Consider the following 13,582-nt stretch of genomic DNA (forward strand, 5'->3'; position numbering starts at 1 on the left):
AAGGTCTGAAAAGTCACAGTAGAGTGATTGTTTCAGTGTTGTTTTAAAGATAGCAACATAGTCTCATGTACTCGCCCTCTACAGATGGGCACTTTGCTCTTCTCTACTCTCAAGAGCTAGAATTCTGCCTTTGCCAAGGGTAAAGGAAAAACTACCCCAGCCCCTGAGCTCACCATGGAATCCTAGTGTCCTCAGATACCAGAACTGGGAGGGATCACAGGGACTCCCCATCCTTGTACAGAGGAGATTTAGGCTCAGGTAGGAATGACTTGGCTTACTGCCACACAACTAGTACATGGAATAATCAGGCTTAGAACACAGACTTCCTGACTTTGGGCCAGTGTTGAGCTGAGTAGAGAATGTAACATTTGGAGTTATTCACCCACCTACTTACCCTCTATTAGGATAGCTGGGTGGCACAGAGGGTAGAGCATCAGGCCTAAAGTCAGGAAGACCTGAGTTCAAAGCAGGACTTGGACGCCTACCAGCTGTGTGGTCCTGGGCAAGTCACTTAACCATGGTCTGCCTCAATTTCCTTATCAGTAAAATGGGGACAATGCCACCTATTTGTAAGGTTTTTGTGAGGAACAGATGAGATAATTGTAAAGTGCTTAGCACAGTGCCTGGCGCACAGTAGGTGCTATGTAAATGTTATTATTATTATGACTAGGATTTAAAATGTTTTAATAAACTTAATGAACAATTTAATGATTTACATCTGAGATAAGAGACAATAGGAATAGAAGAGTCTTCACAAGGTTAGAGGAAACCATACTAAGGGAGGCAGGGGATTCAATGTTAAGGTGGTAGGTAAAGTTCTGCCAAGGGGAATGAGCGTGTTGAGCGTGTGTCAATCAGTGTTTGTAATAGAGTGAAATAATTTAAGTCATTAGACAGGAAAACTCAATTTGGAAATAGATGTAGCTTTCATTTTTAGAAGATTGGCTTTGTATTTTAAAGTTATTGCTTATTTTTACAACGTTAGAGGCTTTCAAGGTAGGCCTTAAAAGTTAGCCCCCATTTTGCTGATAAGAAAATTGAGGTCCCGAGAGAAAGAGGTATTGTATTTTGCCAGAGTTCATACGTGTAGCAAATTGTGGAGTTTATATTCAAACTTGGGTCCTTACACCCCAAAAGCAGTGCTTTTGCCACTGATGTTCTTTCACATTTATTTTTGCAGATGTGTCAGAAATGTTATCCATTTTGGTCTGTTTGTCACATTAATTGAAGCAGAAAATTCTGAAGTCATTGTGAGATGACCCATTTCCAGTTCATCAAGTCAGTCATGAATTTCTTTAGGAGATATTTTTGCCAGGATATGTTTGGACAGTAGTTCAAAATACAGCAGTTACAAAAACTGCAACCAGATTTTGTATTCTCAATATTTTTCCTTGGCCCATTATAATTAAATGGCATAGCAGAGTTTAAAGTTTTTTAACTGCTTTCCATATATATGCAAAGTAATAGGACTTTAAAAGCAGGATCAGCATGAGAAATTTAAAATACTGTGTTGAGAAAGAGATATTTTTTTTTTATTCCTAAATAATTCTCTACTATAAATTGTATCAGAAGAAAAATATGCTTCAGTGGGAATTACTGTTCTTAAAAGCTAGGTTATTATCATTTCTATATTCTTAAGTGAATCCAGACTCACTTTGGTAAATTCATTAATGTGACCTTTAAAAATCTCATCAGCAAAAACGTCTTCTTGGCTAATTCCCCCTTAACCCTGAATTTCATCACGTGATAGAAAGAGATGGTTGCCGGCTGCTTATGTTATAGCCAAATGCTTAGTAATAAAGGATTGAGAATACTGGCAATCAGTCAAAGTAGGCCTTAAACTTTTCTATACCACACTGTATGTATTAAGGTTACATAGTTTGAAATTAAGACTTTCTGCTCAGTCATGGTAACTTAGATCTTTATTGTATTATAAATGTAGATTACTTTTTTTTTTTACTTTTGTAAAAAGTCATATAATACCTTTGAAACTTGATTGCATTTAGTTTTGGTTTTTAATTAGTAATTTTAATTCCCCCCACCCCACCCCCGCCCCAGTTATAATTATTTGACCATTCACTAAACTAGTTTCTAACATAGGTATTAGAGGTATTTAGATGAGCCTGGATCAGTGGTAATGTAGAATTTTGGTAGGCTGCCTGAGGCAAAAACTGTCCTGTTTTGGTTTGTTTTTTAATCTGTTGTTTCTTGGATTTTGTAGATGGTTCCCAAATGTTTGTTGATTAAAAATGGGGTGGGTATGGTGGTAGAGTTGGTTGTCTTTGAAGTGATAAAAATCCACAGGAAAGAGTTGAGGTAAGATTTGGGGGAAGAATGATCAGTAGAGGCATGATGTCACTTGTTAGGCTTAGATTAAATGAGATTCATCTGACCAGGATTTGGACTAGATGAGAGCTCCTGAACATTTTTGTGTCCTGTACCCTTGGGCAAGTCCAGAGAAGCCTGTAGACCCTTTATCAGAATCATGTTTTTAAATGCATAAGATAAAATGGATAGAATTACAGAGGAAACAAAGAGTTAGAAAAAAATAAGTGTCTTTTTTTTTCCATGGACCCCCTGAAATCCATCCAGATACCCTTGGGACTCCAGGTTAAGAACCCCCTAGACTGAATGATTCTTAAGTTTCTTTCCAACCTCTAGGATTTTGTTCTTCTCTGGTTCACTTGAAGAGTGGATAAGAATCCATAGAAAACCAGTAGTCATGAAAGTCGTGTTTTGCAGAGAGGAAAGCCATTTGAGACTAATTATGGGAAGCAGTAGATTGGGCAGGAACTTTGGCCAGATTGTAGTTTGGGTTGTCACTGTTAGGTTGGTTAAATGTTCCCTGTTGATCAGAATGGTTTTTGTACTTATTTGTACAAGTTAATGTTGACTGTCCTAGATTACAAACTCCCAAATGATAGTTACTATGTCTGTGTAAGTTAAAGTGTTCTGACCAGAGGGCTGCTATGTAGACCTATTTTCAGGTGCTATTGGAAAATTTCATAGTTGACTCCTCTCCCCTCCTTTTAAGTAGGTGTGAATGAGGGTACCTGATACTGCTTGGGATATAGTCTGGTCTTCAGTCCTCTCATCCCCAGGAAAAGCCAGGCACATCTTTGTCAGCGGTTTTCCCTTTGACCCAGCTTTGTCGCATGTGTATCTCTGTCCAGCCTCTGGTTCTGATCCCTCCTCCTTGTGTCTTCATATTTCCCTTGCTACAGAGACAGGTAAGGGCATTGCTTATGCACTGAACGACCTCAGCAGCCCCGGCATGACCTCGGGGAACGGAAACTCTGCCTCCAGCATCACTGGCACTGCCCCCCAGAATGGTGAGAATAAGCCGCCACAGGCCATTGTGAAACCCCACATCCTGACGCATGTTATCGAGGGGTTTGTGATCCAGGAGGGGGCGGAGCCTTTCCCGGTACGGACTACTTCTTTTCCCCTTTTTCAAAAAAAGTTTATTTTGGATGTGTATTAATTTTTCTTTTTAACACTTCCATGCAAAGTCCTGAATATGATAACCATTCTTCCTCTCTTTGTACCATGTCTTAAAAGCCCATTTCTTTCCAGGACCAAGTAAGTATTCATCCAGATCCAGATTGGCTCAGTGAAGATAAATTAGGAAGTTCCCTAGGAAATCCACACTGTTCCTGGTCAGAGAGGCATCACTGACTATTGTAACATGGTCAGACCTGTGAAAGGATCTTTCTGGTAGTTGAGGCACAATATTCTTCTTTGGATTGGAACACCTCCTGTCCCAGTACCAATGTGAGAATCAGTAGTACGACTCTTATTCCCATGGTACTTAAAATTGAAAACACAAACTCAGATGGGAAAGCATATGGCTGACTAGCTGAAAAGCAAGAGGAACCTTGTAGAAGCAAATTCTTAATATCCTGCATAAGTGAAAGATTGAAAGAACAGCCATGTAATGGGATCGGGCAGCAGCTAATGTCAAGACTGGTATGGAAAGACACCAGGGTCCCGGAAAAGCCCTTCTCCAAAGCAGAGGCTCTCAGAAGACCTTAGCGGAGAGGATCATCAGAAGTGCTCTGTCGCAGCAGGAAGCTGTGTGAGGGGCGGAACATGGTCCAGTGGGAGCTGGGTTGACTTTGGAGTTAGGGATTTGATTCAAATTCTGTCTCTTTCACTGACTACCCATTTGACCTTGGGCCAGTCACTTAACCTCCTTGGGCCCCAGTTTTCTCATCTGTAAAATGAGGGGGCTAGATTAGAAGGTCTCTAAGTCCTTTCCATATCTATATCTTTATCTCAACTACTGACCCCAAAATATAGAAGACCAAAAAAGTAGTTCCTTTGAACAGCAACAACACAACAAAAAAAAACCCAAGAGGAACTGGAGGAGCTGTTTTGAGGGACTTCAGAACAGATAGTTCTTCTGCTTCGTGATTGCTTTACAGGCTGAAGGGACCCAAAGCCATGAGTGTTTTAGCACCCCTTCCAACTGTAGGAACTCTGGCCACCAGAAACATTTCCACCAGCCCCCTAGAGATGCCAGCCTGCTTTTCTTTACCATTTTCTCCTGTCCATCTGGAAAGGATCTGGATGCTTACCAGTAGGCATCTTGCATATAATCTTATGATAGAGGAACCGATACTCTGAATAATGATAAAAGATAATACATCTTGGAATCAGCTGCAGGGTGTTGTAGACCAAGAACAGAGTGGGTAGAAGTGGTCCAATCCCAGACTGCCCTACTACCCTGGTTGGACCAGAATGTCCTTCCTTAAGCCTGTGCTCACTAGAGAACGCTTGATTCTGGGAAGACTATTTAGGGAAACCAACGAGCTTCTAAAAGTAGTGCCAGAGAGCATTATTTAACCCGCCATTCATTCCCTGGATCTAAGCACTGTGTGATTTTATGGTTACATTTGCAAGCCATGTTCTGTATGTCAGAGGAAGAATAGTTGCAGTGAAGAATCCGGGCTAGTGTCCTAGCAGCCCTTGGGGTTGTCATGTGAATTTGTGACTGGCTTTCCGTTCTCTTCTCCCTGGCCTTTGGGAGCAGGGTGGCAGAGGGCTGAGGAGAAGAGTCATCATCAAGACAGCACCTCCGGGCCTCAGCTGATTGTCATGGTTTATTTCTCTTATCACTTCTCAGTCTCACTCATGTGCTGGCTAGTGCAAAGGAAAAGAGAAGGAGCTTGTGCCCCTGGGCACTTCTGAGAGTCAGCCTATTCTTAGCCTCTTGAGCCAGTCATTTGTTCCCATTTAAAGTCAACCTCCCCATTTGGTATTCTGCTTTGTGAGTTCCAGGACTAGGGTGATGCCAGCAGCCATGAATGCTGGCACCAACTGAGACTTGCTACTGTGAGTTGTGGAGACCAACTAGTGTTTGGCACCAGAGCACTTCCTATATATTATCTTGATGAGGATAGAGACCGTGATATGACATTGAACTGTGGGCTGTCCTAATCTCCCAGGCCCTGTCTTCTCATCCTGTAGGTGGGACGTTCGTCCCTGCTGGTGGGGAACCTTAAGAAGAAGTATGCACAAGGGCTTTTGCCTGAGAAACTCCCACAGCAAGAGAACACCACCACCACCGATTCAGAAATGGAGGAGCCCTATCTGCAAGGTGAGTGTGCCAGGCTTTGAGGTTACTGGTCTTGTTCTCTGCATTCTCTCCTGACACCTTAGAGGGCAGTAGTGGCTCAAACAGGCCTAGACAAGTTTTTCTTGATGCCTGATAGGTGAACTTGGGAATCAGGGAGCCTGTGTGTATCAACCTCATGAGCTTTTAATCACAGGGTCCTGTTGTCTTTTCCAGTTTCCTCCCTGGCCATTTGTCCCCTCGAACTGCCTGCTTTTCCCTTGCAGATTGTTGGGTCTGCTCTGGGAGCCTGTATTAGAATTCTGTGAGGCATGCCACTCCGATCGTGGATGACTCCAGTGGTCTGCTTTCTAGGGCAGGAGGAGTCAGCTAGAGAGGGGTCAGGGAGGGAGAAGGAAAGTCACTTGGTAGTTAGATGGAGGATGGACTGGAAGTGGGGAGAGCCCTGAGGCAGGCAGACCCACCCCCCCCCACCTCCAGCAGCTATTGCAATAGTCCAGGCATTAGGTGATGAGGGCCTGTATCAGAAGCTTGGCAGTGTCAGCAGAGAAGGGAGCATATTCAGGAGATATTGCAAAAGTAGAATTGACCAGGCTTTGCAACAGCTTGGATGGGGGTGGGTGAAAGAGTGAGGAGTAAAGGATGACACCTATTTTGTGAGCCTGGGTGACTGGGAGGATGGTGGTTTTCTCTTGATGGTAATAAGAAGGGAACTGTGCTTCTCAGCTCCTGTTTGACCCTTGGACTCAGAGCACTTGAAAAAGGGAAACCAAGAGAGTGAATTCTTACAGGGGAATCACAAGATCCCCTTGGGTCGTTCCAGCCCAAAAAAAAAGCCCCCAAACCAGACAGTGGAATAGCCTGAGTCCTTGGAATTGCCTGTAGTGATGTGGCAGGGCTGCTGCTGGATCTGGCAGCTATAGGAACACACTGAAGCGCGTGGAGTAAGGAACCTGCTGAACAGGAAGGTGACCAGCACCCTCTCAGACTAAGAATTCGTTGTGTACCTTTCAGAATCCAAAGAGGAGGGGACTCCCCTCAAACTCAAGTGTGAGCTTTGTGGCCGAGTGGACTTTGCCTACAAGTTCAAACGTTCCAAACGCTTTTGTTCTATGGCGTGTGCCAAGAGGTGAGTGGCCTCAACCCTGCTGCCCTGCTCTCCCCAGCAGGGAGAGCATTCTCTCTGACACCTTAGAGGGCAGTAGTGGCTCAAACAGGCCTAGACAAGTTTTTCTTGATGCCTGATAGGTGAACTTGGGAATCAGGGAGCCTGTGTGTATCAGCCTCATGAGCTTTTAATCACAGGGTCCTGTTGTCTTTTCCAGTTTCCTCCCTGGCCATTTGTCCCCTCGAACTGCCTGCTTTTCCCCAGTTTTCTCCTTTCCTTTGTCTGAGGCATCCTTAGTTTCTGGTCTTAATCTTACCAGGTTCTTGATGCCTCCGAGGGCTTTTCTGCCATCCCCATCTGCCAGAGATGTTTTCTGTTTTAGTGGCTGTAATCTGCCTGCGTTAAGCACACACTGGATAGGACTCAGCTGTATCCAGTGAAAACTAGAATCTTGAGGCCCAGGGCCTAGAGCCAGAGCAGATTAAAGAGCATCCCAGACATAGAGGACAGGCAGTAGCCTGTGAGTGTAGTTCATACCCTCCCTTCCTGAGGCCTGTGCCAAATCCCTGTCATAATGCCTTTTGTTTGAAGCTTTCCCTGAAGTCACAGCCCTTCTTCCCAACTGTTCCCTATATGGGATTACATGACAGCTCAGTAACGATTGCAGGTAACTGCCTAATGTTTCTCCTGTCCCATGCGGCCTCAGTGGCAGAGGCAGAGGGACACCTGAATACGAAACCCTCGGTTTCTGGATTGAGGGTAGAGCTGCTTAGGGTCAATAAGACCAGTGATGGGTAGGGATCTCTGAACAATGTCCTTACTGTTATCCAACTCCTTGAGTAGAATTGGGCTATCTCAAGCTGTGTCCAGGTGCCCTGGCTTTGCCTAGGGAAGACCCAGCTGGACTTGGTGGTGGCCTTACTGTCACCTCCCTTCACAGTGCTCTCCAGTTGGGAGCTGAAGGGCAGTTGGTGTTGGCTACTCAACTTCCCAGAGGCCTTAACCCCTTTCTCACTGGGCTTGGGCAGGTACAACGTGGGCTGTACCAAGCGTGTGGGACTCTTCCACTCTGACCGCAGCAAGCTGCAGAAACCAGGGGCTGCCCCCCATAACCGCCGGCGAGCCAGCAAGGCAAGCCTGCCAGCACTGCCCAAGGATGCCAAGAAGCAGGTGAGAGGGCTCATCGGCCCAGCCCCCTTCCCATGTACTCTTCCATGCCAAGCTGGGCTCTGGGCAGCCTCTCCAGTTCCTGTAGGCACTGTCTGGTGCAGAAGCTGCACTGTGTCCTTTACTGTGCTCTCCAGTGCACAAAACCCTCAGCCGAACTCCCTTTGTGCTGGGTGCCATGCTCGGAGCTTCCTGGCAACCCTCAGGCACCTACATGTTCATGGCACTCCGATGGTCTTTCTTGAGCAATAACAGGGCCAGCCTGTCGATCTCAGAACCTCAGATTCACTTCTCTCCTTGAGGGGGAGGTAAGATAATGTAGGCAAATACAAAAAAGGCCAGACACGATGAGTACATGATGGAGGCAGTGTGGCCCAGCGGGAACGCACTGACTGTAGTCAGAGAACCTGTATTCGAAGCCCACCTCTTGTGCTAACTACCTGTGTGGTCATGGGCAAGTCTCTTCCTCTCTCGTCTGTATGATGAGAGAAGTGGACTGGATGACCTCTAAAGCCGGGCTCCTGCCATCACTTGGATTTTCGGGGCTCCCAACCTTTCACGAGGTGGCTTTCCCTTGTGTCTTGTGCTCCTCGGAGCTGACCGATTCTACCCCTCTCCTTTGAATCTTGATATGCCTACTCCAGGGAGATCTCCTGAACCACTTAGATTTCCCTCCTTTCCCCAATACAGAGATGGGTTGTCCAAGGAACCACGTGCTTGGTTGTAGAAGAGTTGGGAATTCCTGGAAGATGCTGAAAGAGATTTTCCCTTTTTCCCTGCCCGCATCCCCCTTCCCGGAGTGGTTGGGGAGCAAGTCCTTGTTCCCAAGTACCTCACCCCAGCCCCCAGCCCCCTAGTGCTGCCGCCCAGGAGGGATCTTGCCCTTCCCCAAAGCTCAAGCTCTGTGTTTGTTTCCCCAGCCTGCAGGGGCCGTGCCTCTCTCAGTCACAGCAGCGTTGCAGCTGACCCACAGCCAAGAAGACTCGAGTCGCTGCTCGGATAACTCAAGCTACGAGGAGCCCCTGTCGCCCATCTCGGCCAGCTCCTCCACCTCACGACGGCGCCAGGGCCAGCGGGACCTGGAGCTCCCCGACATGCACATGAGGGACCTGGTGGGTGTCGGCCACCACTTCCTGCCCAGTGAACCCACCAAATGGAATGTGGAAGATGTCTATGAGTTCATCCGTTCTTTGCCAGGTAGGAGCCCCAGAAGATCCCTTCTCCTGGGAACTTGAGGGTCTCACAGTTGGACGTTGGGAAGGGACTGCCGCACTCTTGCTGGCTCTCAGGTGCTCTTTTTTGTGTAGGAGGGAAGAAGGAAGGGGCATTCTGAGGCACATTACTGCCCAGAGAGAATAATTGATCTCCCAGCAACGGCAGTTGAGAGCCATTTCCTGGGAAAGATCCAGCCTCGTTGCCCTTGTTGTGAGCGCTCCTGCTCTGCCACCTTCTTTTGGCCCTTGAGCAGGGAGGGTAGTGATGCTTCCTACCTACAGATCTCTTTTTACTCATGCCCCCACTACCAACTTCAACAGATTTGTCTTCTTTTCCAGGCTGCCAGGAGATTGCAGAAGAGTTTCGTGCCCAGGAGATTGATGGGCAGGCCCTGTTATTGCTCAAGGAAGACCATTTGATGAGTGCCATGAACATCAAGCTTGGCCCGGCCCTGAAGATCTATGCACGCATCAGCATGCTCAAGGACTCCTAGGACCTGGCCATGGAAAAGACCCCTTCTCTTCTCCCTGGGAGCTCCTTGCACCCTAACTGAGCAGAGCACAAGAAAATGTTCCCACGGGGCATAAAGAAGGGGCCATGATCCTCCTGGGCATGGCTGAGGAGGAGGGGCTCTGTCAGCCTCCTCCCTCACCCTCAGGGCCCTTGCATTTCTGCAGGAGAGGACGGAGGTAGGCAGGTGGCTGCAGAAGTTGGGGCATTGTGCTTGTAAATATTGGTAGCATCAGCTTCTTCTGAAGTCCCATGGCTCTAGCCCTGCTCTCTTCCCTGTCCACCCTAGCCCCCATCCTCACCCCTCAGAGGCACAGGTGGCCAGAGCTCCCCAACCCAAGTGGGTAACTGTCAAGGAAGACCACCAGGCCTGGACATAGGCCAAGGCAGCCATTGCCTGCTTCATGCCCTATCCTTCCCTAAGCTGGTTAACTCTTTCTTCATCAGCTTCTCCCCCTTCAGCCTGGTTCTGAAATAGCCAAGAATTCCCCCATACAGGCACTGCTATGTATAGGTGGAGAGAGAGAAGCTGGACCTGATTTGGCCACGCCTGCTGGCCCATACGCCTTAACGCTGTGTGTGTGACTGTGTGTGAGAGCCCGGACTGGCAGATGGGCTGAGTTCCTTCCTTCTGGCTTTATCCAGGTGTCTTCTCAGTGCTTTGTCCTGGACTCCACTCACCCTCAGGTGGAGAATGAGGGAGCTGCAGCCTCAGCACAGAGGCCGGGAGGGTCTGTAAGGGAGAGGATTGGGGATTCTTCTTTCTGGACTCATGAGGCCATCGTGACATGCTACAAATTGCTTCCGAATGCCCTGCTTTCCCACGAGCAGCATTAAGGAAAGGCCCCTTGTCAAACGCCAGCATGAAGGGCACGGCCTCTTCCATTCACACCACCCCCAGTGGCCAAGGCCTTGGGGACCCAGGGACTGTTGAAAGGGATTGCACAGCTCTTGTGTCACGGTTGGTCTGAAAAAGGCCATCTCCTCACCTCCTCTTCCTGCACCTCTTTGCCTCTAAAACTTCCCAGCATCCATTTGGGCCTCTCAAGAAGGTAGGGTGGGAAGGGAAAAGAGCTCCCCCCACCTCTGACTCACCTGGCCTCATGCAGACTGGGAAGGGGTTGGGGGAGAATGGAGCTTTTCCCTGAACAAAGTGGGTACCTCCTTCACTTGAGCTATTCCTCACCCTCTAGGCAGGGTAGAAATGGGAAATGAAGGACTTTTTAGAGACCTTTTTTTTTAATTAAATAAATCTCTAAAACCTGCCTTTGCTGTACCCTTACTCCCCCACGGGCTTCTGCCTCCAGGCTTGAATGGCAGTGGTGTGGCTCCCTGAGGACTTGGCAGTAGAGGTGGCTGCCCCTGTGCCTCAACATCATATAACATTGAAGGGCAAGAACGGCAGAAGAGCAAACAGTGTGCGGCACTAGAAAGGAGAAGATGGCATTGACTGGATGGCCGTATAGTGAACCACCTCCACTCCGCTCCTTGCAGCTTCCCGTTATGGCGCAGTGGGGAGGGGAGGAAGCATTGGCCTTGGACTCAGAAGTCCTTGCTCCGTTCACTAGCCAGAAAGCACACTTTGGGCAAACTGCTACCTGTGCCCGCCCCCATAGGCACAGTATGAGTGAAACGCTTGAGAAATAAGAGCAGTTATTGTAATTACCTGAGGTAGGGAACCCCCCTTCCCCTCTTCTTTTGGGTTAAGGCATTGTCTCCAGGAAGTCCCTGCTGAAACGTGTATACATAGCACCATTAGTTGGCTAGGTAAGCCCCGGCAAAGGGCAGATATGAACACAAGGAGGGCAAAATCTGATGGAGTTTGAGAATATCAGGAGTGTGGTAGAGTCTTGGGGGAGGTTGCCAAAGTGGGGAGAAGATCACCCTGAGGGGATGGAGATGCTGAAAATAAATGGTGTCTGTGCAATTAGAGCTCAGGTCAGCCCTGGCCACAGGAGCCCTAAGGGCTCCAGCAGTGTGAATGAAGAAAGGCCAAGGGGTGTCAAGTCACTGGCTTCCAGCCCCTCCCTGGGTTTTGGCAAATGAGCAGGGTTTGAACAATAAGAAAATAAACCCAGGAGGTATTTTTGGCCTTCTTGAATACTTTGAGAATTGGTAATTCTGTCAGTCTTTGGGATTTGCTGTGGCTGAAAAAAGTCGCTACTTATGAACTGAAAAAGTTGATCTCTTGTATTGCGGTCAATCTTGTGATGATGAGCTTGGAAGGAAGACCATGGCCAGGCCTGTACTCAAAACCTTTCCAGTTCATGCTCTGGCAGAATAGCTTTTGATAACCCAAGGCCACTTCCATGTTGCCATAAGATTTTAGAAAAATATATTAGCAATACAAAAGAAAATTATCCAGAGAACTTAGGTGTAGACCCATTTCATTTGTAATGCTTGTCTCTACAGATTGATATGCTAAGCACTGGGGAATAATTAGAAGGGAAAAAAAGACACCTGGACCTACCCAGGTGCAGAGTGCTCTTGGAGCTTCACCATAGCCAGTGGGATCCCTGCTGAAAGAAAAGAGCCCAATTTACCCCTTACCATCACACCCATGAGAGCCTGCCAGTCAGCCTGCTCATAACAACAGAAGCACCCTGTTCTGATGCTGGCTTGAGCAATTGTTCTCAGGGCAAACCAGGGGTGATTGACAGAGATGGATGTTGAAATAGCATCCCAAGGGACAGGTACCTCTCTTAATGTGTCAGGAAAGGGAGGGAAGGACATTATGCCCAGGACAAGCCCATGGCTCCGTGAAAAAGTGGGGCTATTCTCCTGGAAAGGAAAGGATAGAAATAGGAAATCAGTAAAACATATTAGCACTTCCCTAGCTTGACTTAAGGTCCCACTTTGCAGAAGGAAGGGGATGAAGAGCTTGGCGCTCTCTCTGTTTCTCCATCCAGCTGCTTGGGTGAGACCAGAGTATGTAAAGGTGAGTCTGGAGATCAATTTCATGTGTCTATGACACTGCATCAAAGGCCTATATGAGTGTCAGGGAAGTCATTCTGAGGTTCATTAGTATTAGTTAAGAAAAAGTCTCCAAGCCTTCATCTTCCAGGGCCCTACACTCCCCTTACTGAGGGGCTAAACTAACCTTCCTCTTTCCAATCATTGAGATCTTTTCCTGGGAGTCGAAGCACTGGGCACCCGATGAAGAAGAGTGCTGCTGCCCCCCCCCACCACCAAAAAATAAAAACAACTTTCAAATATCTGGGCAGCTCTGAGTGTCTAGCACTGTCCTTACTTGCCCATACCCTGGGATCCGAGAGCGAGACTTCAAAGCCGAGCCAGGTATAGTCAGCATTTATCAAGCGTCCGTGTGCCAGGCACTGTGTGAAGCGAAGCACTTCACATCTGATTTGATCCTCACCACAATGTGGGGAGGTAGCTGCTATTATGATCCCCATTTCACAGTAGAGGAAACAGATAGGTATAGGTAAGGTGACTCACCTAGGGTCGTGGAGGCAGGAAGTGTGAAGCAGGATTTGAACTCTCCCCAACTCTGGGCCTGGTGCTGTATCCGCTGTACCAAGCAGCTGCCTCCAAAAGGCACTGCCTTGGCCAGGACAGCAGTGGAGCACAAGTGGAGTGGGCTGGGAGTCAAGAGGCAAATGTTCTGGACCTGGCATCCCACTTTGCTAGGTGTGTGACTTTGGGCAAGTTATTTCCTCTTTAGGAGCTTCTGTTTCCTGTTGTACAGAATGAGAAAGTTGGACTAGGTCATCTGTAAGGTCTCTACCAGCTTTAGGACCCTGATGCTTAGGCACTGTGGCCTGTGTGACCCCCCCCCCCCAGTGTGGCCACTACCAGGCTGCTCCTGCAGCAGCAGAAAAGGGTCTGCATTTCACAGGTAGACACTCAACAGCTATCATTCATCTGAGACTGAAGGGAGTGGATCCAGACTTAGGAAAGCCCTTAACAGGGAGCTGCAGCTACAGGTAGTTGGTGCAAGGCTTCCCGGGATAGGTAGTCCAGATTCCTCTGCTTTAGCCTCTTCT

The 13,582-nt window shown here is 47.8% G+C and overlaps 1 protein-coding gene across 8 annotated transcripts in view; it reads left to right on the top strand.

The window, feature by feature from the left end:
- PHC2 (polyhomeotic homolog 2) overlaps window positions 1-10,843 on the top strand; it is a 161,515-nt gene extending 150,672 nt beyond the window's left edge. For all 8 annotated transcript variants that reach the window (XM_078145513.1, XM_078145512.1, XM_020983397.2 and 5 more), the window contains 6 exons: window positions 3,225-3,427; window positions 5,473-5,602; window positions 6,593-6,707; window positions 7,715-7,856; window positions 8,774-9,050; window positions 9,407-10,843. In XM_078145513.1, the coding sequence (XP_078001639.1) occupies window positions 3,225-3,427; window positions 5,473-5,602; window positions 6,593-6,707; window positions 7,715-7,856; window positions 8,774-9,050; window positions 9,407-9,561 (1,022 nt within the window). In that variant the 3' untranslated portion in view covers window positions 9,562-10,843. The remainder of the gene's footprint in view (window positions 1-3,224; window positions 3,428-5,472; window positions 5,603-6,592; window positions 6,708-7,714; window positions 7,857-8,773; window positions 9,051-9,406) is intronic.
- Window positions 10,844-13,582: the final 2,739 nt, after the last annotated feature.

Source organism: Phascolarctos cinereus, unplaced genomic scaffold, assembly GCF_003287225.1.
Source record: "Phascolarctos cinereus isolate Bilbo 61053 unplaced genomic scaffold, phaCin_HiC Scaffold_726;HRSCAF=1367, whole genome shotgun sequence".
NCBI lineage: Eukaryota > Metazoa > Chordata > Mammalia > Diprotodontia > Phascolarctidae > Phascolarctos > Phascolarctos cinereus.